Source organism: Pongo pygmaeus, chromosome 8 (assembly GCF_028885625.2).
Source record: "Pongo pygmaeus isolate AG05252 chromosome 8, NHGRI_mPonPyg2-v2.0_pri, whole genome shotgun sequence".
NCBI classification, from domain to species: Eukaryota; Metazoa; Chordata; class Mammalia; order Primates; family Hominidae; genus Pongo; species Pongo pygmaeus.
Window position 1 is genome coordinate 72,442,642 of NC_072381.2, and position 22,061 is coordinate 72,464,702.

Genomic DNA, 22,061 nt, shown 5'->3' on the forward strand with positions numbered 1-22,061 from the left:
CCATTCTTTTCACAATTAACTTATGGTGCTTTTGTCATAAGAAGGAAAAACAGGTTTTGTTTTGGTTTTTCTACCATGTGGGAAAAACATTATTTAAAAAGCATTTTGCCCTTTACCTGCCTCTCCAATAACATTAGTCTTATGGGTGGGAGGAAGACCCGTTTTCTCTGAAGTCCAGGTACCCACTGAGTTATTCCGTCCTGGCACTTTGTTGTATAAATTGGGCTGGGAAAGAGTGGAGTCTTAGCCAGGGCTTGAACATGGGTGACTTGGTGGCCACTGGGCTTGACCTGTCACTTGAATGTGGTCCAGCCTGGAGAGGTGCCAGTTGGCCTCTCTGGAGTCCTCCAGGCAGTGGCCCTGCAGGCTTGATGCATCCTCAGGCTTGGCGCAGGGCTCTTGGCTGACTGGACCTTCAGTTCAGCTGGCAGGTGGCCCAGCAGTGTGAAACCTGCACACCCCACTGGAGGGCATGTTCACTGGGGTGCCAGGTGGTTGGATGACCCCTCACTACCTCCTTCAGAACCCACTGCCTCTGACTCAGGTTTTCCTAAGGGGCTCAGGGATGGTCATCAGAGGTGCCCTTGGGAATTCTCTTTCCAAATTCCTCTCTGCTGGGGCTGGAAATGGGGCAGGCCATTGGCGGTCCCCTCACTGGAAGGCAGGGGACATGGCCCAGGTTGCATTTCAGAGCCAGAGTGCAACAGGTGATGAGTGTGATGGGGATGAATAGCCCCTTGTGTGGTTCACCCACATCCAATGGCCCTGCCAAGGCATTTCTGCTTTTTGTAGGGGACCCACTGCCTATTCAAGGTTTGGAGGTTTCCAGAGAGTTCTTGGGACAAGTCTTGAAGGAGAGAGGAAGGGAATACTTACAGGTGGCCCCATGGGCCCTGGCAGTCCTGGGTGCCCCAGAGGTCCACTTGGTCCAGGGGGGCCTGGGGGCCCTGGTGGGCCTTGGATGCTGGCCTGGCTCTGTTCACCCTGAGGTTCATGGAAACGAATGTTAGAGGGAAGTCCCCCAGAGCTGCAGACCATCCCCCACCCTCAGGCCATGCACCCGGTGAAGGCCTGCTGTGACTTCTGCTGGGAAGGCAGTGGTGATGGGGGGAGGAGGTGGTGGCATGATGGTGATGATGCTGTGGTAGTGGTGATGACATGCAGGGGCCGGTGGCAGTGAGAAGAACGCCAAGATGTTAGGTCCCTGAAGGTGGGGCTTCCAAAGAGGACTTGCTGCGGAGAGACATTCTGCGGGGGGCAGAGGCAGAGGAGTGGGTGGGAGACAGCCCCTGGCCCAACCAAAGGTCTGCTCCCAGCCTGGCCAGATGGCCTGAATCTTCAGCCTGGGCCTGCCTCTGTCACCCTCCCTGTGTGGCAAGGCACAGGTTTCCCTAAGCCCCGGTGTCTCAGCCATAGAATGGGAACAATAGCCCTCGTTTCCTGTCTCAGCTTTTTGCTGTCTTTGACTATCTGACCCAGAGGATCAAATGGGATCCTTAGGTCAAAGCCCATGGAATTTTGTTTGGCTCACTAAACAACTGAGCAAGAGACTTTACATACAAAATTTGAATTGATGGCTTCTGATGAAACACTGGGAACCCTGGCTGTGCTGGGCCTACATTTCTACGTCCAAGGAGTGGCTGCCTGTTAAGCGGGGCCTGAGTTCTCTGGCTGCTTTTGTCCTCTGCCTCCTAGCCCTTCTCACACACAGCCTGCTTCTGTTACTTAGGTGATCTGCCTGGCCTCGGAGGGCAGTTGAGTCTGCAATCTTTGGTTTCGTTGAAAGAGTTTGGAAGCTGTGTGGAAGTGCTTTATGCTGTGTGGAGAGGCTGTTATTATTCCTTTGTCTCCTCAGCCAGTTGCTCTGAGCCCAGCCTTCCCACCATGCCTGTCCCGGGGATGGACTGTGAGCCCAGGGAGGTAGGGATGGCATCATGCCAGGGAGGAGGAGATGGCCTGGTGCACGTGACCCAGATCTCAGGGCTGGGGCAACACAAAGTCATCTTAGATCTAAACCAAGCCTGGCTCCTTGGTTTGTTATTTTCTAAATGACCTCTCTGGGATCAATCTGGGCTTAGCTCTTGAGAGGAGGGGCCCATCCCTGCAGATGGGCTGAAGCAGAACCTCCTGGCAGGTGTGGGAGCTCCAGGGTGGAGGCTGGGGGATGCAGGTGGCCAGAGTTCCAGGCCGGCCCACCTTTCTCAGAGGATCTCAGCAAGCCCCTATGACACACCGGGTCTCCTGCTTCCCCATGTGAGGAAGGCAGCTGATGATGCTTGCTTCAAACTCTAGAGGGAAGTGGTGGTGATAAATAGGAGTGCACAACCTGGGAATCAGAAATGTAAGCTTTCAGCAAGACCTGCTTGCACCATCTTTTGGCTGGAAAACCTGTGGGCAGATGGCATCTAGCAGTGTCACTCTGGGGCCTGGGCCCTGTCCTGCCACACCTTCTGAGAAGCCACTTTAGGGCTCAGGGTGTCCATGGCAGAGGAGGTAGGTGTTGAAATCACTTTGGCAGCTGCCCTGACTGCAGGTCCCCCATCCGGCTGCATGGTGGTTGTTGATAAATCTCAGGTGTCAGTGTTTCTTCTGAACGGAGAAAGGCTTCACTAAGCCTCAGGCCTTAAAAAGGGACCAGTGCCGCCTCCTTTTCAACCACATTAAACCTGATTCAGCTGCTTGGGTCCTGGAACCTCCTCAGAATCCTGTACTTTATGTGTTTATATTTTTCGTGGGTTTCTACATTCACAAGATGGGGGAGGCTTAGTCTGAGGCAAACTCCTGAGGTCCTTTCTGGCTGTGAAATTCTAGAATCTTCATAACGTCACAAGTCCTATGTTACAGAAGAGAGAACTGAGGCTCTGAGAAGTTGAACTCCCTGATCAAAGTCACATGGGAATTCAGGGTGGCGCCAGGACCCAAAGTTGGAACTGCAGACTCTTCCTATTCTTTCCAAGTAAGCCCCCAGCAAAAAGGGCTCACCATCTACCCTTTTTGCACTTTGGAAATGACCTCCAGCACCATCTGCTAAACACATCTTATCTCATATAAAGCTTCCTTTTTCAGTGAATCTTAGACCCAATGTTTAAGTGGCTTGCAGAGCCTGTAAAATCAATATTGGTTTATTGATAAGAAATGGACAAGCATTTTTATGTACCATAGTGGCTGACAGCATAAAAAACCTGATTCTGGAGGCAGAATCTGCAGCAGGTAGCTCAGAGTTGCCTCGTCTTCTTTCTCTACTTTGGAAACCAGGTCAGGGTAGCACAAAAAGTTCTGGCTTCACCACTTCTTGCTCTTGAAAAGGGAGGCAGTAACATGCAGTGGCCTGGATGGAATCCTGCACCCCTCTAGATTTCTTCCTTTGCAAAGCGGGGGATAATGAGGTGGCTGGTGTGGGGAATGCATGAGATAATTTGCATAGAATTCTCACAGCAATGCCTGGAACCCAGCGAGGGCTCAACAAAGAACAGCTGATACAACTAAGGCCGGGATGTCGCTGTTGGGGCCCAGGAGAATAGCTATTCTGAGAGTGTGGACTCAGCTCTCCTGGAATGGGGTCCGGCACAGGCTGGGGTGGGTGACAGGGGTGGGCCTGGTGCTTCTCTGAGCTGCCAGTGGGCCTCCTGAGTAGCCATGCTCTGGTGAGTGCTCGGGCACACGGAGGCTCTCGAGGATTTGGCCAGGCGTAATGAGATATGTGGCCTGCAGGCTTGGGTGGCACTGGAGTCACGTGTCCCTCTGTATTTTTAGCTGTTAATTGGAGGGATTTTTCAGCCTTGTTCAATCAGGTGCCTGAACATCCAGGCCCTTGGGCTCCTGACTCCTGACTCAGGCCGGATGGTTGCTCGAGGCTTTGCGGTCAGGCTTGAAGAAAGCAGCTCAGAGCCCTGCCACTGCTAGTGTCCCTGTGCCAGGAGGGGGACCCAGTGCAGCATGAGAAAGGTGAGGAGCACAGGAGCAGCCACGGGCCACCTGGCCTGGAATCAAGCTGTGATCTCTTGAAGATCAGAGGCCAGATGGCTTTGTTCTTTGTGATCTGCTCCTATCCAAGCCTCCTTGGGTTAGGAAGGCAGGAAGAAGGAAGCACTTGCTGACAATGTGGGTTGTGGACTACATTCCCTCCACAAATTCCCTTGCTCCCCAAACTCAGGTTATGAGGGATCAGGTGCTAAGCAGTCTGCATTTCTAAGTAGAGAGGAGGTAGGTCCAGCTGAGAGAGCCCTGGATGTGGGGTCTGAAGACCTGACTTCAATTTCAATTCTGCTTCAAGGCCAGTTTCAATTCTGCCTCTTACTGTTAGTAAAAGCTTGGGCAAATCAATTCACTTCTCTGAGCCTCAGTTTCTTTATCTCCAAAATATGGATAATAGTAATAATAACGGCTAACAATTATATCTCTTAAACTGTGCCAGGAACTATTCCAAGTGCTTTACATATCAACAACAGCCCTGTGAAATAGACACTGTTATTATCCTTATTTTATAGATGAGAAGGCTGGGACACAGAGAGGTCAAGTAACTTGCCCCAACTGACACAGCTAGTAACAGGCAGAGAGACTGGGTACAAATCCCCACTCTGCAATGTACTGGCTGTGTGACCTTGGCAACTTGATTAACCTCTGAGCCTCGATTTCCTCATCTGTGAAATAAGGATGATCATGCCTAATTCATAAAACTGTTGGTGAATGAAATATAACCAGGCCTGTGAAATGGGTAACAGGGTGCCTGGCACACACTGACAGCTCTTATTGGTGGCTGTTGTGAGTAATCATTGTGTGGTGGTAGTTGTGGGTCTTCTGGGGCCTGTGTGTTGTGTATTTCCATGTCTATGGTATACGTGGGCCTATTTTTGTCTAATTTAATTTCACTGAGTTAGAGAGAGGTTCTGGCTTTGTCTGCAGCCCCAGCAGGCTTGCCAGGCCCCTTGGGAAACCACACATGGTCTGGACAAACGGGAGGTGTCTACCTGGAATGTCCGCCTTTTTATGACCGGGGGTGGAGCCAGTCGCACTGAATTGAGGAGAGGCAGCAGCTGAGGAGAAAGATGAGTTGGAGGGCCAGAGGGCAAAGGCCAAAGATCACAGGTATTCAGATCGATGCCAAAAGTCGCCAGGAGGGCAGGGCGGCCAAGAGGGACCGGAGCAGAGGAAGAGAGAAGAGAGATTAGCGTGCACACAAGGAGTGGGAGGGAAGGAGTGGACAGGGCACTCTCACGGCTTGAGGATGCAGAGCGGAGCTTGCCCTTGGATGGCACAGCCGTCCCTTGGGAGGAGTTGTGGCCCTCAGTCCACACCTGGCCTCGGCCTCCAGGTCGGAGTTTGGGGTGTTGACCAGCAGCCCCCGGAATAGGACAGTGGCCCCCCACGGCCAGGCTTGCCCTCCGTGGCCATGCTGGGCTGCAGAGGCTGCTGGACACGCAGCCCAACATTGCACTGCCAGCCCCACCCGTCCCTGCTTGGTGGACAGAAGGGAGCCAACTCAGAGGCTCTGGCCAGGGAACCACCAGGCCCGTGAAATTGGTACTTGAAGTTGGGCTGGTGTGCGGCTGGTGGGTTCTTTTTTAGGTTGAGCAAGAAAGGCTGGTGTCAGCGCATCTGGGGAGGGTGGTCAAGGGCAGTGCCAAGCCCAGCTCCCCGGGGGTTGAGCTGGCTGAGGGTGCGGCCAGTGTGGGCACATGCTAAGTGCTGCTGAGGGCTCACCCTGGGGCTGCGGGGCCTGGAAAATAGAGGCTGGGCAAAGATATCTCCAGAAAGCTCAACCACGTTTTTGCGGGAGGCAACTTGCAGTCATTTATCTAATGTGATTTTCATTTCTGGAAATTCTTGCAGCTTCCAGTCCCTCTACCCATTGAAGCTGAGCAACCCATGGCTTTAGGAGGCCATCAGAGCCCATGTGAAAACAAAGATGGCATATACTGTCATCAGCTGCTTGTTTTTGAAAGTGCTTAAATCACACGAGACTCCTGGGATGAGTGTTAAGAACCAGGAGCTGCTTGGGCTGTGAATGTGCCCAGCTGGGGATGGGGAGCCCAAGTGTGGCCTTTCCAGGTCACAGCTGCTGCCTTCTTGGACAGCAGTGGCACACAGAGCTCCACCCGCTCCCGCTGCCGGGGCCTGGGGATGTGCAATGTTGGGCTGTATGTTCAGGAAGCCTCTCAGTGGAGAGGGGCCCGGAGACCTTCCAGAACCTACAAACCTTCAGGGCAATTATCTGGCTGGAGCGCAGAGCTGCTGGCATGCTGCTTAGGCACTCCTAGTTTGGGAGGGGATGGAGGTGGCGACAGGGACCGTGAGGGGAGAGCCCACAGACACCAGCTCCCCTGCTCCCCACCCCTCTCCTCTCCCTCCCTGGGGAAGCCACAGGCTGGAATGGAGCAGGGGCCACCTGGATTTCTTGGTGTCTTCCAGGCCCCGAGACCTGCCACCCCAACCCAACCCCTTGGAAAGCCAACAGATCTCTAGAAGCGCCCTGATTTTCTACCCTCTTCTAAATAAACTTGCTCTGCCCTCAGCTGGAATCCCAAATCTACACCCCCGCCCCACGCTTGACATGTTCCCCAGAGTGCCACTGTCATGAGGTCAGGCTTCACTGCACCCTGTGGCCAGGGGTATTCTGCAGCCTTCTGTCACTGTGCCCTTCCCTTTCCTTGTGTTGGGCTGAGGGGCAGAGAGCCCTGCCCCCACCCCATCCAAAGCGCTCACTAAGGACGGTTGACACACTACCAAAGCGTCTGCAGTTGTGTTGTCTTTTGTGCTGGGGGATGTTGTCTTTCTTTCAGGTAACATAACAATACTGTGAGCCCATCGTTTCAAATTAACACAGCTGACCTTCTATTATTGTATCAGGATCAGGCTGGCCGGAACACCAGGGCCCCTGCATCCCTGGAGCACATGCTGCTGATGGGCTGGCTCTGACTGCGCTGCTGCTGGCCTGCCTTCCTCAGCCCGGGCCCAGCACTGCCGTAGCCTTAAACCCATCCCAGCCTCTCATGCACCAGGCTCACAGTGGTTCCCTGGCCCAGGAACCCAGACCTCAGGCCTGCCTTCCAGCTTCCGGAGGGTCTGGGCAGAGGCTGGGCCCTGCTAGCATGGCCCTCCTGACGGCCTTCTAGAGTCAAGCTGACACTGAGCCCGGCTTATGTCTGTCTCCACTCCCAAAATCGCACCACCTGGACCTGCCTGGCAGGGCTGGGCAGCCAGGGAAGCTGAGCACCATGGGGTACATGACAGAGGGGAGAGATGCCTAAAGATGCTCATCTTCCATCCCTGCTGTCCAGGTCTGGGAGCAACGAGGCCAATCCACAAAATGAGGGGCATTTTTTTCTGGGTCCAGGTCAATGGGGCTCCTGCTGGAGGAAGCTGTGTGTATCTTGCTCTCCCCTGTCCCAAGATTGACCCTGCTGCTGGAACACAAGTTTGAAGATTCCTAATAGGACAACAGCAGTCTTTTGGGTTCTGTATCTTGGAGTGGAGCAAGGAAAAGGAAGGAGCAGGCGGGGGTGGGCAGAGGAACCATCTCAGCCTGAAATCCCCACCCTGCTTGGAGAAGGGCTTCCTCTGTTTTTCAAGAGGCCAAGGAGAGATTTTATCCTTGAATTGCTGCAGTCAGTCCCCGATTATCTCCCATCTTCGAGGTTTGGATGTGAAACACCATCATCTGATACAGTGACTAATCGAAAAGTCCCACTTTTTTGGCCACGGCTAGACTGCCAGACACCGCCCCCCCCCCCCCACCGCCACACACACGCACTTGCACACACATGCTGGTTGGGTGGGGAGTCAAACAGACTCACACAAGTCACGCTGCCACAGAGGGCCATGTGCAGAGGAGCCACAGAGCTCCAGACACACAGCAGGAGACTCCAACATACCGAGTTGGATGTACGTACAAAGGGGCAGATGTACAGACACGCACGGGTGATGAACGGCTCCACACAGCACATCGGCTGTTCCCACAAGACGCACCACCACCCCAAGCTCCCCTCTCTGACTGCTGAGTGCAGAGGGCACTGGGTGCTCCTGTTCCCCCATGATCTGTTAGTAACTGGAGACCCCAGGGAGATGAGGCTGAGCTGGGTGCTGTGCCCCAGGGATGGATCAAAGGGCCCTGCTCAATTTTAAAGGTTCACTTACCCGGTGTGGGTACTCTCCACACTGACCCTGGGAAGGAGAGGGAAGGGAAAGGTGGTGTTAGGCACTTGTTGGGGATACTTGTCTCTCAGGACACCCCCAGCACTTCAGGACATGCCACACATCTCACCGCTCACCAGCCCTCCTGCTCTAGTTTTGGTCTGAGCCCTCTGAGGCAGAAGAACTAAGTCCCTCCCTTGCCCCTGGGTAGCAGCAGGGAAGCAACTTCCACAGCCTGCCTGGAAGTGGCCCCAGGGAGCCTAGGGGTGGGGCTTCGCCTTACACCACTTGCCATAATGGCAGAGTCGGGAGTTATGCCCCATGCCTGGCAGAAGGTTGACCCTCTAGGCAGGCCCACCAGACAGCCCTGAACAGGAGCCACTGGATGGAAGCAGCTGGCACCATGGGGGACCCCAAGCCACCTTCTCTGAGCTGGGAGTGCCAGGCCCCTGTACCAGCGGCCCAAGGGCAAGCACAGCAGAGTCTCTATCAGAAATTGAACAAGACAGAGAGGGCAGGAGGCCAGGCCAGTGGTTTACAGATTGATGCCTCAGAATCCCAGAGGCTCATGGAGGTGTCAGGGAACACCATGGAGTGACAGCTGGGAGGGGCCCAGAAAGAGGCTGAAGAGGGCCAGGCTCCAGGAAGATCCCTGGAAAAGGTTGTCACCCTGACCAGCCTCCAAGAGGACCCCTCACTCCAAGAAAAGGATGTCCCCTGGAGTGGTGTCAACCCAATCTGTTATGCGGCACCTCAGGGGCTTTCCTGGTTCTGTCAATTAAAACTAAAGTTTGAAAATAACCATAATCGACCCCTTTCTACCAACTGGGAGGCCATTTCCTGAGATGGAGACTCTAGGAAACCTCCACTGCTCTTACCTTTTCTCCTTTTTGTCCCTGGGGTCCCTACAAAGAGACGGAGATGAGAGAGTTAGAAACCAAAGCTAAGGTCACAGCCACCTGAAGCTTCTCTGCTGGGAAAATAGAAGGACAAAGTACCAACCGGCTGTCCTGGGGGACCCGTCAGACCCTGTGGGAAGCAAACACACATAGGTCAGCGGGCAGACAGAAGATGGGCAATCAGGGACACCTGCCTGGGTGGGGATTGGGGCTGAATCCCGAAGGCTGGGCTCTACCAGCCATGGCCAGGTCTTCCCATGCCCACCACATTCAAGGTGGTGGCCTCATTCACAGAGTTTCAGCTGCTTCACCCCTCAGTGGGCAGGACTAGGGCTGTGATGAAGAACAGATGGCATCTTTCATCCATTCCTCCAACCACCAGCATCTCATGGGCCAGCTATGGAGGGGCTGTACCTAGAGGTCAGGGAGTTTTCCGCTCCATGGGACCCCCTACCTCACATGCATCAAGCCTCTGAGTGACACTAGCACATTCCACCTCCTGCCTCCCAGGCTGCAGTGAAGCCCACTGAACCAGAAGAGCTTCTGGTCTGGGGGGCTGGGCCAGTGCCTCAGACAATGGGGGCCTTAGAGAAACCTTCAGCAAAAGAGAGAAAGCAGGAAGTTGGCAACTGAAGCCATGTTCCGGACTTCTCCAAGGAATATGAGGGGTCTTGAGGTTTCCTTCAAGGTTGTCTTGTCCATGCAGGGCTAGGAAAGGAGCCGGGGTCGGGAGGGACCCTTGCTGTCTGGGGAGGGCCCAGCTTCTCTGGCTCTCTTAGGAGGCTGCACCAAGGCTGGTGGAGGGAAGAGGAGAAAACAAATGCCTTATGAGCTGAGGATCCACCCTGAGGCTGGCTCTTCAGGTATGTGCCTGTGAGGGAGATGCTCGTGTCCACTCCAGCTCCTAAGCGAGGTGACAGAGACAAGGCCCCGTGGCTCAGTGAATGGTGGCACTGGGACAGGAGCCCAGGTTTGTCTGACGGCCAAGGTCCAGCTGTTTCCACTCTGCCGAATGCTCGGAACTGGGCCAGACCTTGGGAGTCAGGGCTTCTAGACTTGGCTAGAGCCATAAGCAGGTCCCTTTGAGCCACCAGTCTCTTTGGGGCCTGAAGCACCATGGATCCCAATAGGTGGGTCCATCTGGGAGGTGGCCGCAGCATGCTGTGATGTGCGAGAGCCTTGCTCCTGCTCCCGACTTGCCAACAGGGCCACCTCCAAACTGGGAAACTCCCAAGAGCATCACTGGAAGGGAGAAGTGGCCTTTGGGACCATCCATGTGGCACTCCCAGCCCATGTGGCTGGCCAAGTGTTTATTTATCTTTTGTTGTTTTATTGAGACAGGGTCTCGCTCTGTTGCCCAGAATGGAGTGCAGTGGTGTGATTTCTGCACACTGCAGCCTCCGCCTCCTGGGTTCAGGCAGTCCTCCCACCTCTGCCTCACAAATAACTAGGTCTACAGGCACACACTACCGTGCTCAGCTAATTCTCCTATTTTTTTATAGAGACAGGGTTTTGCCATGTTGCCCAGGCTGCTCTCAAACTCCCAGACTCAAGCAATCTGCCCGTGCTGGCCTCCCAGAGTTCTGGGATTACAGGTGGGAGCCACCGCGCTCGGCCTGGCAGAGTGTTTAGAATGAAGTTCTGCAACGCATGATTCATCTGGCAGGGAACCCGGGCCCAGACCACAGGTGACCAGGTCATCCTCTGTCAGGACAGAGAGATAAGTGTGATGGGGGAGGGGCAGGTGGAGTTTCAGGACTGCAGAGACTTGGACAATTGAGACCAGACATCCCAAACGGTGGCCCAGGGGACAGTCGTGGTCTTCATAGGGATTTCGTTTGTCCCACATGGTTTTATTTCAACTAGTTGCCAACACTTAAGAGCGAGCAGAGTGCAAATAAAAATTTGGATTTCAAGTTTCTCTTAATTATGTCAAGGCCCAACAACACATGGTACCAGTTATCTCCAGCCAGGCAGCACCTGCCCCTTTAAGGGCCACGGCCACGGGTGATGTGCTTAGCACTTGCCCCCAGCCCTCCGTGAACCGCCACTGCCACTGAAGCATAGCTAAGGCGCCTGTCTGCTTCTCGTGTGCCAGGCGTGTTCTGAGTGCCTGGCACTCTTCACTCTTCCTACAGCCCTGTGGGTGGTGGGTGAGATTTGGACTCAGTCCAGGCCTTGCTTTACAGCCCGTATGTCATTCCTGAGTCTCAGACCCCCAATCTTGTCCACACCCCAACTGCACTATTGTACAACTGTGTCCTCCCAACACTTCAACACCTTATTTCAGGTTCTTGGGAATAATGTGAAATGGGGGGGGCAGGGCAGAGGTGACTCCCTTTTGACAGGTGAGGACACAGGTTAAACAATGAGGGTGAGTGCCAGTGCCCCAGTGGGACGCCAGCGGAGGGGACAGCCTCTGGGGCAGGAGACAGACAGATGAAGAGCAGGCCAAGGTAATGATGCTGGACAGCGGTGGGCAACTAACAGCTCGGGTACCCATGCCAAGCCAAACAGGAATCAGATGGCTGTGTGGCCTGCTGGATTTGATGAGGCAGACAGGGGATCTATCCCACTGATGTGGGCTCACGAGAGAGGGAGTGGGCCTGCCTTTTCTGTTGAGTTAGCTCTGATCCCTGGACAGGCAGTCAAGTGTGTGGGGCAGAGGGACGGTGTGGCAGAGTGAGGACAGGAAAAGGGGCCCCATGGAAGGGTCCCTTTCCTCCAGGACAAAGTGCTGGCAGCTGAGAGGAGGTGTGATGGAGGGGTAGGACCCCACCGCATGGGTCTGAATCTCAGCTCTGGTATTTAGGAGCTTTGTGGCCTGAGGCAATGTACTTAGCCACCCTGTGCCTCAATTTCCCCTCTCATGAAGTGGGGATGATAAGCTGTTATGAGGATGACAGAGTGCTGCCTAGAGGATGACCATTATTATTACTTCTGGGGGGCCATGGGCTACCTTATGGTAGCATAAGGCTGCCAGAGAGGGAAAGAAGCTCGGGCTGAAGGGATGAGCACCCCAAGCCCTTTATGCCTCTATAACAATGCGGCATGGCAGTTTATTCCTGCCTCGGTCTCCACTACTCCATGCATGTGCACAGCATGCCTGGGAACGGGGTAGGGACGGGGGGAAATGCATTTGCAGCAGAGGCAGCTGTGATAGAGAGGAAACCTTGCTGGGGAACCTGGATTCCAGCACCAGCTCTTCTGTCACTGCCTCCAGGGCCTTCTGCCTCCAGTGCCCTTCCTCCAGTTCTGCAGACATGTCAAGGATTTTCCTACCTCAGGACCTTTGCACGTGCTATTCTCCCACGTCCGGAAAGCACATTCCCATCTCCCTTTCTATTTCCTCTCGGTTGAATCCTCATTCTTCAGGCACTAGTTCAAAAGTCTCTTTCTCAGAAAAGCCATCTCCATCCCTTGGCCTGGGTGAGGTTTTTGTTATACCAAGATTTCCAGGGCACTAAGGATTATCTTTTTATAGTACTCATTGCAAAGCAACTTGTTAGTTATATGAGTGATTATTTAAAAGGATGTCTCCCTACTAGACTGTGAGCTACAGATGGCAAGGACAGTCTCTCTCTTGCTCCCGTCTGTATCCCTAGCACCTGAAGCAGTGCCCAGCACATTTTAGATATTCCATAAAAAAATGCATTAAAAGAAGGAAGGTGGCAGGAAGGCTGACAAAGAGTGAGGGAAACAGAAAGGGAGGAAAGTAATACAATGTGGAGGGAAGGAATTTGAGAACTGTGTTTCGATCTTGTTTTGGACACTTAGCTGTGTGACTTCAGGCAAGTTACTTAGACTCTCTGAGCCTTGGTTTCCACACCTGCCAAAGGGGATTCTAGTAAGACCTGGAGCACAGAGTTACACTAAGGATTGAGACAGTCATGCAAAGTGCTTAGCTCAGTGCCAACCACGTGGCAAACCCTCAATAAATGTTATTTGGATCTGAGTCAAGAGGACAGGCTGGGGCCCAGAGGGAGCTGGCAAGTTAGGAAGAGCTAGGCTGGAGCCCAGGCCTTGCAACCAACACTCCACCATCCCCCTTTCCATCCACAAGATTACCTGCCTCCCTCGGTACACTGGCAGTGCCCCAGTCATGGGTCAAGGGTTGTCTTCACACCAGCGCTTGGAGCAAGGCATGAGCCAGACCCCCGCTGAACAGGGACAGGGGGCACCTGCTGCATTGCTTTCACCACCCCGCACAAATTCCTGGCCCGCTGACCTGTGGAGCGGGAGATGGTCCCTCACAGTGTAGGTGTGACCTGGAACTTAGGAGGCAGAAATGCACCCCAGCCCAGGGCTGTTTTGTTTGTTTGTTTGTTTGTTTTTTTAAAGCAGGGATTTATTGAAAACCAAAGTACACTCCACAGTGTGGGAGCAGGGGCCCATTTGCTCTTAATGGCCCATCAGTCCCTGCTGAGACCTGGCCCACCGTGAGAGTGGGCAGCCCCTCATTCCCTTCTGGAAAGGATGGTCCGCAGAGACAGCAAATTTATTTCCAAAGCTCTGCAGAAGGTAGGGGCCGGGAGAAAGCTGGGGCAAAGGTTGTCTCTCCACCTTTTTGGGGCCTGAGGCACTCCAGTTACCCTGGGCAGATCCATCTGGGTGGTGGCCGTGGGATGCTGTGACATGGAAGAGAAGACCTTGCTCCTGCTCCTGACTTGCCAAGTGGCCCAACCTCCAAACGGAAACTCCCAGGAAGGCATGGGGAGAGGGGAAGGGGCCTTTGGGATGATGCATGTGGCACCCGCAGCTGAGATGATCCACTGGGCACCACCAGCCCCAGTGGGGCAGGAACCCCTGGAGTCCTGGGGTGGCTCAGGGCACAGCCAGCACCGGGAAGGGGTTATGGGGCCTTAAGGGACCTCGGGCTCAGTAGAGATGGTGCCTCCTAGAGAAAGTGTCCCCTGTGAGTGCAGATGAAACCTTGTCTCCCAAGGCCCATGCGAGTGTGGTTTCAGAGCACTAAGCTGTACACCGACCTCTGTGTGCTACCAGCCAGGTGTGCACTCTCTCTGGATCTCCCATCCTCATGCTTCAGATGGAGAAGCCCCTGCCCATTTCTCCTCACTGCATATTGATGTGAGGATCCAGGGCATGTGGTTTACACAGCTGGGGAGTGACCAGCACGGGCAGCCACTCCTGTTGTCCCTGTGGGACCCACTTTGCAGTGCTTGGCTGTGCCTGTGAGGCTGGGCCAACCCCCACCCATCTCGGGAAGGCAGGAAAGCTGGGCTCTTACCATGTCGCCCTTTGGTCCTGGGTGGCCCTGGAAGGAGAAAAGGGTGAGCACCAGGTGCACTGTTTGCAGCCCAGAAGTTCCACCCCCTGTCCTTCATGCTCCTCCCTGCTCCCTGTGCTCCTCCCTGTCCCCTGTGCTCCATCTGCACCTTCTGGCTTGTGCACTCCTTCACCCACTCCCTAAGGCAAGGTCATTTGCTCACTGCCCCTCACTGGGCCTCACTAGCAGCTGCCTGCCCTTCAGAGAGCAGGGGTGGGGGTAGTCTCCCTAGATCCCAACTCTCACCCCATCCACATGTCCGGGGTAGCTTCGGGGGACGCCTGGTCCCATGACATGAGTGGAAATGATTGCTGGCACCCCTGGGCTGCACTTAGCTTGCTGGCCTGCAGTTGGGGAGTGACTGGGTGGTGCTAGGGTCCCTCAACTGAGAGAGTCGAGTGGTGGGGCCAGGTGTGGCTGTGAGTGGGGCTGCATTCCATCCACTTTGAGGGCTTTGGATGGGTCATGCTCCCTTCCAGCTCACTTGCTCCTAGGACTGGGGAGGGGACTCCTTTCCCCCATGAACATTTGTGTAAGGGAACCAAGTCTGAAGGATTGAAATGAACAAAGAGAGGAGCTATGGTGGGAAGCAGTCTCCACATGGACTTGAGCACACGTGTGGGGTCTCAATCAGGGAGGGAGACCCTGACCTCGAGGACAGGGCCATGGGAGACACAGGTGCTGGGGAGCAGGGGCAAGCATGTGCATGAGTGGCCAGGCTCTTCAGACCAGTGATTTGACCTCCGTACCCTCCCCTCTCCTCACTCCCTCCTGACCTCACCCCCACCCCACCAGAATCATCCATTCTAGGGATGGCTCTTGCCTGGACTTTGAAAGCCAAGCTGGGCAGCTGGGGACCTGTGCCCTGGGGAAGGCCACTGGGGTCGGGGTGACTCAAATGGCCCCCTCCACTTCCCACTAGTGACAACCTTCAGCCCCAGGACTTTTCTTTCTAAGTAAAGCATTTTCCAAGGATTCAGGGTCTTGCAGAAGGACCAAGAGATCCAGGATCACTGACCTGCAGTGAGGGGAGGAGCCCTCCTCTGAGAGCGGGTCCACTTACCGGTTTGCCATCCAGCCCAATGGGACCCTGAAACCAGAAAGGCCAGATGTAAAGACTGAGCATCACAGGACTCCTGCCAAAGAGGCTGCCTGGGCAGTGGGGAAAAGCACAGATTCTGGATTCTGATAAGTTGCAGCTCAAGGCCCTGCTTGACCACATACTTGTTAATGTGACCATGGGTAAGCCTAGGCCTCAACTTCCCATCCTGAAATGGGGTTGAGAATAATAGAATGTTGGATGCCAGGTGCACAGCACAAGAGAGAACCCAATGGGTGGCCTCCCCATTAATGTCAAAGACCTCACCCTTGCCCTGAGTGCAGAGTAGGTGGTGTGTTCCTAGAAATCAGGGGCTGGCCTGCATTGAGGCTGGGAGAGAAGGGGAACTGCTCCCTCTGCTCTGCCTGTCAAAACCTGCCTTAGGCCCCATAGGCAGAGGTCAAGGACACCCAGATGGCCACCCCTCTGCCTCCCCCTCGCTGGATCTCCTCTCAAAGCTCAGGCACAGGCTGAGCTGCAGGATGTTCTCCCACAGGGCATCATCCATTCTATATTCCCAGGTCATGCTGGGGTTTATCAGCCTGTGACTTCACTCACCTGGGGCCTGTCCTGCTGCCCCTTAATTTGTGTATTTGCTTCCCTGTATTTATTCCTTGCATCATGACCTGACTGCTGAGCTACTGTCCTGAGTTGGTGTCCATGAATGGCTGTAGAAGCAAGTCCTTAATGACCAGGGTTTGGGAGAGAAAGAGTGGAACCGGGGCTGATCTCAGATGAAGTTTAACCCAATCAGGCCTACAGACCACCTGGGACACAGCTAACTTCAGCCTTCTCCACTTACTGGAAATCCAGGGAAACCTCTAGTGCCTGGTTGACCCTGAAAAAAAAAAAACAAGAGACACGTGATATTGAGCAAGGAGGAGATGCGGCCAATGCCTAGGCCTCCAGTTCATCTTTGCTCCCATCCCTCTCACTTTGTGTGATCGTCCTTGGGGGACACTCACTGTGGTTAGTGGGTTGGGAGGGAAGATGGAGAAAGATGAAATGGAACATCATAGGAAATCTCCTGCAGGGGCTGGGGGTGGGAAAGGAACAGAAAGGGGCCAGCATCCTTTGGGTCTCCTTCTGGGAAGTGGCTCCTGGAGAGCTCCTCACCGCTGTGGATGCATGGCTTGTAAACAAACGCATGGGACAGTGGGGCCAGCGGAGACTCAGCCCACAGCACATGGAACTCCTGGACTGCGATCCTCTAAGCTCTTTTTTATTTACACACGAGTCATTGCTCATGGCCACTTATCTAAGGATGGCTTAGATATCAGAACCTGACCTTCAAAATGTGTGTTTTCAGGCTAGACTAGGTCAGATTGCTCCTGTTCCTCTCACCCTAGCCAGCAGGCTTCTCCTAGCAGTTGGGCAATCTCTGAGCACCCCCTAATCTTTGTGGGATGCAGAGCAATCTATGCCTATTTTCCTGGAGGTGCAGAGTGCAACACAAATAAATATTTAGGATGGAGACTAGAAGCAGGTTCACTGGCCACAGTGATTTATGATCCAGTGGTTTATGATCAAGATTCAGGACAAAGGGGATGTGATGAGATTAGAAGAAGCACAAGGCTGTGATGATGCAGGGCTGAGGAGGGATGGCCAGGTGGTCAAGGGTGATGGAGAGCTAAGAAACGTGAGTCTTGTCACTCTCCTTCTCAAGAACAAGCAAGGGCTCCTTTCTACTATGTTCAAGGCCATCCCTCAATCCCATCCCCATCAACCATATTAGTTTCCTTTCCTGCCACATCTTTCCATCTATTCTATGCTCAGACACACTGGCTCACCCGCCGTTCACCACCAAACTAACATGCCCAGTTCTCAGCTTGGGGTCTCCTTTGGCTGACACAGCCAGAATCTCTTCCCAGGCATGGGCTTTCTAGACTGGCAGACTAAATTCTAATCCTGCCTTCAACTATGACTGTGTGACCCTGAGCAAGTTGTCTAACCTCCCAGAGCCTCAGTTTCCTCATCTATAGAATAGAGGTAACAGTATAACCTCATAGGATCATCAAATTACATTTAATTATGTTTGTAAGGCCTATTGAAATGGTAGCTGCCATCATCAGACACTTGTTGAACTGAACTGAACAGGGAAGCTCCAGAATAGAGCAAGGTTGCTTTTGAGCCCAATATGTCTTGTGATCAATGAAAGTTTGTCCTTGTCAAGCAGCAGTTTTAGAATCAGATCCTCTCCAGAAGATTTCTCTGGATTCACATGCTATGACCTTAAAACATCTCCAGGCTGCTAGGGTCCTCCTTGAAGCCGCAAATATAAGTGCCCAGTGGCCTGTGCTCAAGGAACACGTCAGCTGGGTAGGATGGGCACCCTGCCATCAGGGTGGGTGCGCTGGTTCAACAGGGAGCGAGTTGAAGTCTGCCGCAGGCTTAGGATGGGCTTGTGGCAGCCATCCAAAAGGGCACGAGGGAGGAGATCCCACTCATCTATCGGAAGGGCCCCTGGCTTTTCTCCTCTCAAGGATAAATGATGCTAAGAATAAACCAAGGAGAAAACCCGGAAACCATACAATGTCATCTCTGAAACCTCCCAGTGTAAACTTTTTGTAAACTACTCTGCACACCAAGAGGCCTGAAGAAAAGGTCAGGAGGAGAGGATTCCAAGAAACATCTTCAATCCCTCTAGGGACAATGTTTACGTGGTAGGGATAATCACACAGTTTGTTAATTACAGAGCCAGCCCTGGTAGCAGGATCCTTCTCTCCAACCAGGATCAAATCCAGGGCTAACCAAGGCTTTTTCAGAGATCTGGGGAAGAATGTTGTCACGGACCAAGTGGAAACTGGGACACCACTTTCTGGAGAGGCTGGGCCTGAGAAAGGCATGTGGTGAGACTTGGAACTGGACTTTAATTTATATCTCTTCAATTATATCCTGAGGTTAGACATCTCTTCCAATATTTCTCTGCCTGTTTCTCTTTACCAATGTTTTCTAGTAGGTTGTTTGTTTTTTTCCTGTTGATTTGAGTGAAGCACTTTGTCAAGAAAAATAACTCTTTGATAGTCATATATGTCATGACTATTCTTTCTAATTTGGCATTTGTCATTTATTTTGTTTCTGGTGTGTTTTATATTTATATAGACAAATTTAATCTTCTCCTATGGCTTTTGGGTTTTGTGTCATGTTTAAAAGGGCCTTCCTCAGTTTCAGAATTATAAAATGTTCACTCATGCTTTGTCCTTGTATTTTACGGTTTCAGGTTTTGTATCTAAGTATTTTGTTCTTTGGAATTTATTCCGATATAATGAATAAATTGGCTTTAATAATAAAAAAAACCAAACAACCGTCTTTCATTTTACCTTTTACTAAGTGGCTTATCGGTTGTCCCAGCATCATTTCTTGAACAATTGATCTTTCTCTTCCTATTGTGAAATGAAGCCTTGATCATGTACCAAATTGACACATGCATTTGGCTTTATTCCTGGCCTCCCCATTCTGTTCTGTTCATATGTTTACTTAGATTGTCCTGTTTTTATAATACATTTTGATATCTAGTAGAATTTTGTTGGATTTCCAACCTCATAAAACATGCACAGGGATTAGGATCACATTAAATGTATACAAAATAGATGTATTTGTACGTTAATTCATGGATTGATATTACATCCTTCTGAACCAGAACAAGGGAAATAAGCTTTACATTGATCTCTGAAATCTTCTCTCTTAATTCAAGGTCAGAGTGAAAAGGGAGCTGAAGGAGGTCCCCACCTCTGAAAGCAGACAGACCCCTATGTCTACTCCTCCCTGTCTTTCTCCTACTTGCAAATACACAGACAGAAGGTTCTTGTTGGAAAAAGCCTACCAGGAAGTCTCCCTTCTCTTATTTGACCCTCGAGAGATGGTCAATTGTGTCTCTGCCCAGGGGCCACCTCATTCTGCCTCCCTCACCAACAAGACTCCATGCTGGCAAATGTTTAACCATTAGCTGAGTGGGGGAGGGTGGAGAGGAGAGCCCTGCTTTGTACAGCATCTGCCAATGTCTGTGGTGTAAATACACCCACCATAGCCGATTTCAAGCTACCAACATGAGGTCACTGAACGCAGCTGGGAGGAGGTGAGGTGTGCATGGTCCACTCTTGCCAGCCGTCCAAGCCAGCTCCAGCAGACCACATGCTCTGACCTCCAGCAGCAGATGACAGTTCCCGTTGGACATTATGGCATCTCTAATTCATCACGCTCAAATTCAACTCATCTCCCCTGGCAAAATCTGCTCTTCCTTCTGGGAAAGGGTACTCTGCTACTCAAGTCAGAAATGTGGTGTCATCTTGAGCTCCTGCTTCTTCCTCAATCCTCATTTTCTATCATCACGAAATCCTTCAAGTCCACTTCTAAAATAGCTTGCAAGTGCAGCCCTCCTGGCCAGCCCCACCGATTCTGCTCCAGTCTAGGCCTTGGTTGTTGCAAGTGCCTTCCAGCCAGCCTCCCACTGCAGCCTCTTCTAAACGTGCTGCATGCTGGACCTTCTAAAACCTTTTAAACTGCAAATCTGGTCATGTCCCACATCAGCCTAACACAACCTACAGGCTCTTCACACTCTCAGGACAAAGCCCAACCCCTGACCATAATGTAAGGGCTTCTCATGGGTCCTTGATTGCAGTTATTATCCCCTCCTCCAGGAAGCCTTCCCTGCCTGCCCTCCTTCCCCAAGGCTGGTGCCTCCTTGTCCCACAGCTCGCTAACCATCCCCTGGCTTAGCACTTGCTGTCTGCATTGTCATGGATTATGTGATCGCTGGTCTCTCCCACTAGATCATGTGCCTAGAGGGCAAGCTGACAGAAGTCGGGTTTCTACACAACACCTAGCAGGCACTGGGCTCTTAACAAATATGAATGGAGTGAATTGAGACACCCTCAGTAGGTGTGTCTACCTGGTGTGGGGTGGCTCCTAGTGGATGAGGACTGGAAGTTCAGCTATCTCCTGGCCCAGAAGAGAAGCTGGAGAGCTCAGAGAGGGAATGGTCACACTTAGAGATGGGGCATTTCCTAGGACTGGCAGATCCCCTGCCCAGGGCCTGCTGGGCCAGCCAGCATCTTGGAGGTCCAGCCTCCCCCTCGATTTACTGAGGCTCCCTTAAAGTCAATGTGCCCCAACACTGTATTCCAGCTTGCTTCATTAGAAGGTGAACCCTCCTCCAAAGTGCTTGGAGGGGTCCCCCTTTGCTTGGACCATTTATCAAACTCCAAGAGGGGAGGCAGGTGGCCCCTGAGAGTGGCAAGGCTGGTTCTTATTAGCAGCATCTATGCTGGACTCTTCCTGGCTGAGTGGAAAGTCACATGTTCTCCATCATCCCTGGCTGCCACCAAGGGTGCCCACTTGACCTCTACCCCTTAATGACAAATGGACCCTTTGTCTTCCCCCGTCCCTGCTCCTATTAGCTCAGGGCAGCTTCCTGGAAGGAGCTGAGGGGGCTGTCCCTGCTGTCCAGTGGGGACTCAGCAGGGATACCTCGAGCCACTGGGTGATGGGGGCCAAAGTCAGAGGATGCTGGGCTTCGTTAAGACTCCTGGTGTGATAAAACCTTTCCTGGCGCCAATGTAGGCACCCACCTGGAGGACTTTTTTCTCCTGAAGTAAATATCATTTTAAACGTAGCGTTTCAAACATGGAACAGGGTATTGAGGCAAGAATGCAGGCTTTGGGATGAGGATAACCTGGCCAAACCCAAGCTCCAGAACTTACTAGCTGGGTGACTACAGGCGAGTTAGGAAACTGTTCTCTCCTCTGTAAAATGGGCTGGTGGGGCCTGCCTCACAGCTGTGAAGGACACCTATTATGTGACAGGTGCCCTTATGTGCCTGGGACACCTATTATGTGACAGGGAAACAGAAGCTCTCATTGCTACCTGAGCAGAAGGTGCTTTTCACTATTGGAGTCAAATCCAGTGTAGTAGGTATGTTTCTGATTAGGTTATCCGTGCTGGGCTGAGGCCAGGAGGAGCAGTCTCTACTGCCCTGAACACATCTCCAGCAGTGGAGCTTTTCAATAACTTTTTGGTAGCCTGTTGACATAATTTGCTGAAAGCGTGTGAGAGGACCGGCAGGATCCACACAATAGAACATCTGTAGCCAGACCAGAAGGTGGACAGAGATGGCAGCCTAGGGTAGGGCCTGTATGCTGTGTTACTCCCCTGTCTTCCTAACACACTAGGCTTGGTCCTCGATGTTAGAACCTGGAGGACTGTCTTCTGTTCCTATGACCTTCCCATCACCACCTACATCAGGACCAATTTGGCCAGGGCATTGGTGCTGCACCTCCTCCAGGACACAGGAGGCTTGAAGCCCATCGGGGCAGCCACCGTGTGATCCCAGGAGCACATGTGACAGTGACATCAGGCCTGGCCCATCCATGACAGCAGCAGGAACCAGAAGCAGACTGGAGCCAGATGGTCTGGCTGAACGATCAGCTACCAGTGTAGCCACGTGTCAGCCCTATGGCTTTGGGCAAGTCACTCAGCCTGTCTGTGCCTCAGTTTCCTCACCTGTAAAATGGAGGCGATCACAGTCCCTATGTCATGGAGTTCTTGTGAGGATTAAGTGAGTGAATACGTGTAAAAGTCTTAAGATAAGACCACCACAGAGGAAGTGTTAAGCGTGGTCATTATGGTCTGAACCCAGAAGAGAACCTTG

The 22,061-nt window shown here is 52.7% G+C and overlaps 1 protein-coding gene across 6 annotated transcripts in view; it reads right to left on the bottom strand.

Annotated features, from left to right (window-relative positions):
• The window catches only part of COL13A1 (collagen type XIII alpha 1 chain), a 156,456-nt gene that overhangs the window by 55,219 nt on the left and 79,176 nt on the right, over positions 1–22,061 (bottom strand). For 4 of the 6 annotated variants that reach the window (XM_063670522.1, XM_063670525.1, XM_063670523.1 and 1 more), the window contains 8 exons: positions 16,218–16,253; positions 15,380–15,406; positions 14,278–14,304; positions 9,133–9,159; positions 9,009–9,035; positions 8,134–8,160; positions 4,968–5,033; positions 877–984 (listed from right to left, as the gene is read on the bottom strand). In XM_063670522.1, the coding sequence (XP_063526592.1) occupies positions 877–984; positions 4,968–5,033; positions 8,134–8,160; positions 9,009–9,035; positions 9,133–9,159; positions 14,278–14,304; positions 15,380–15,406; positions 16,218–16,253 (345 nt within the window). Of the gene's footprint in view, positions 1–876; positions 985–4,967; positions 5,034–6,196; positions 6,254–8,133; positions 8,161–9,008; positions 9,036–9,132; positions 9,160–14,277; positions 14,305–15,379; positions 15,407–16,217; positions 16,254–22,061 lie in introns of all 6 variants that reach the window. The other 2 variants (XM_063670524.1, XM_063670521.1) reach the window with 1 other exon arrangement.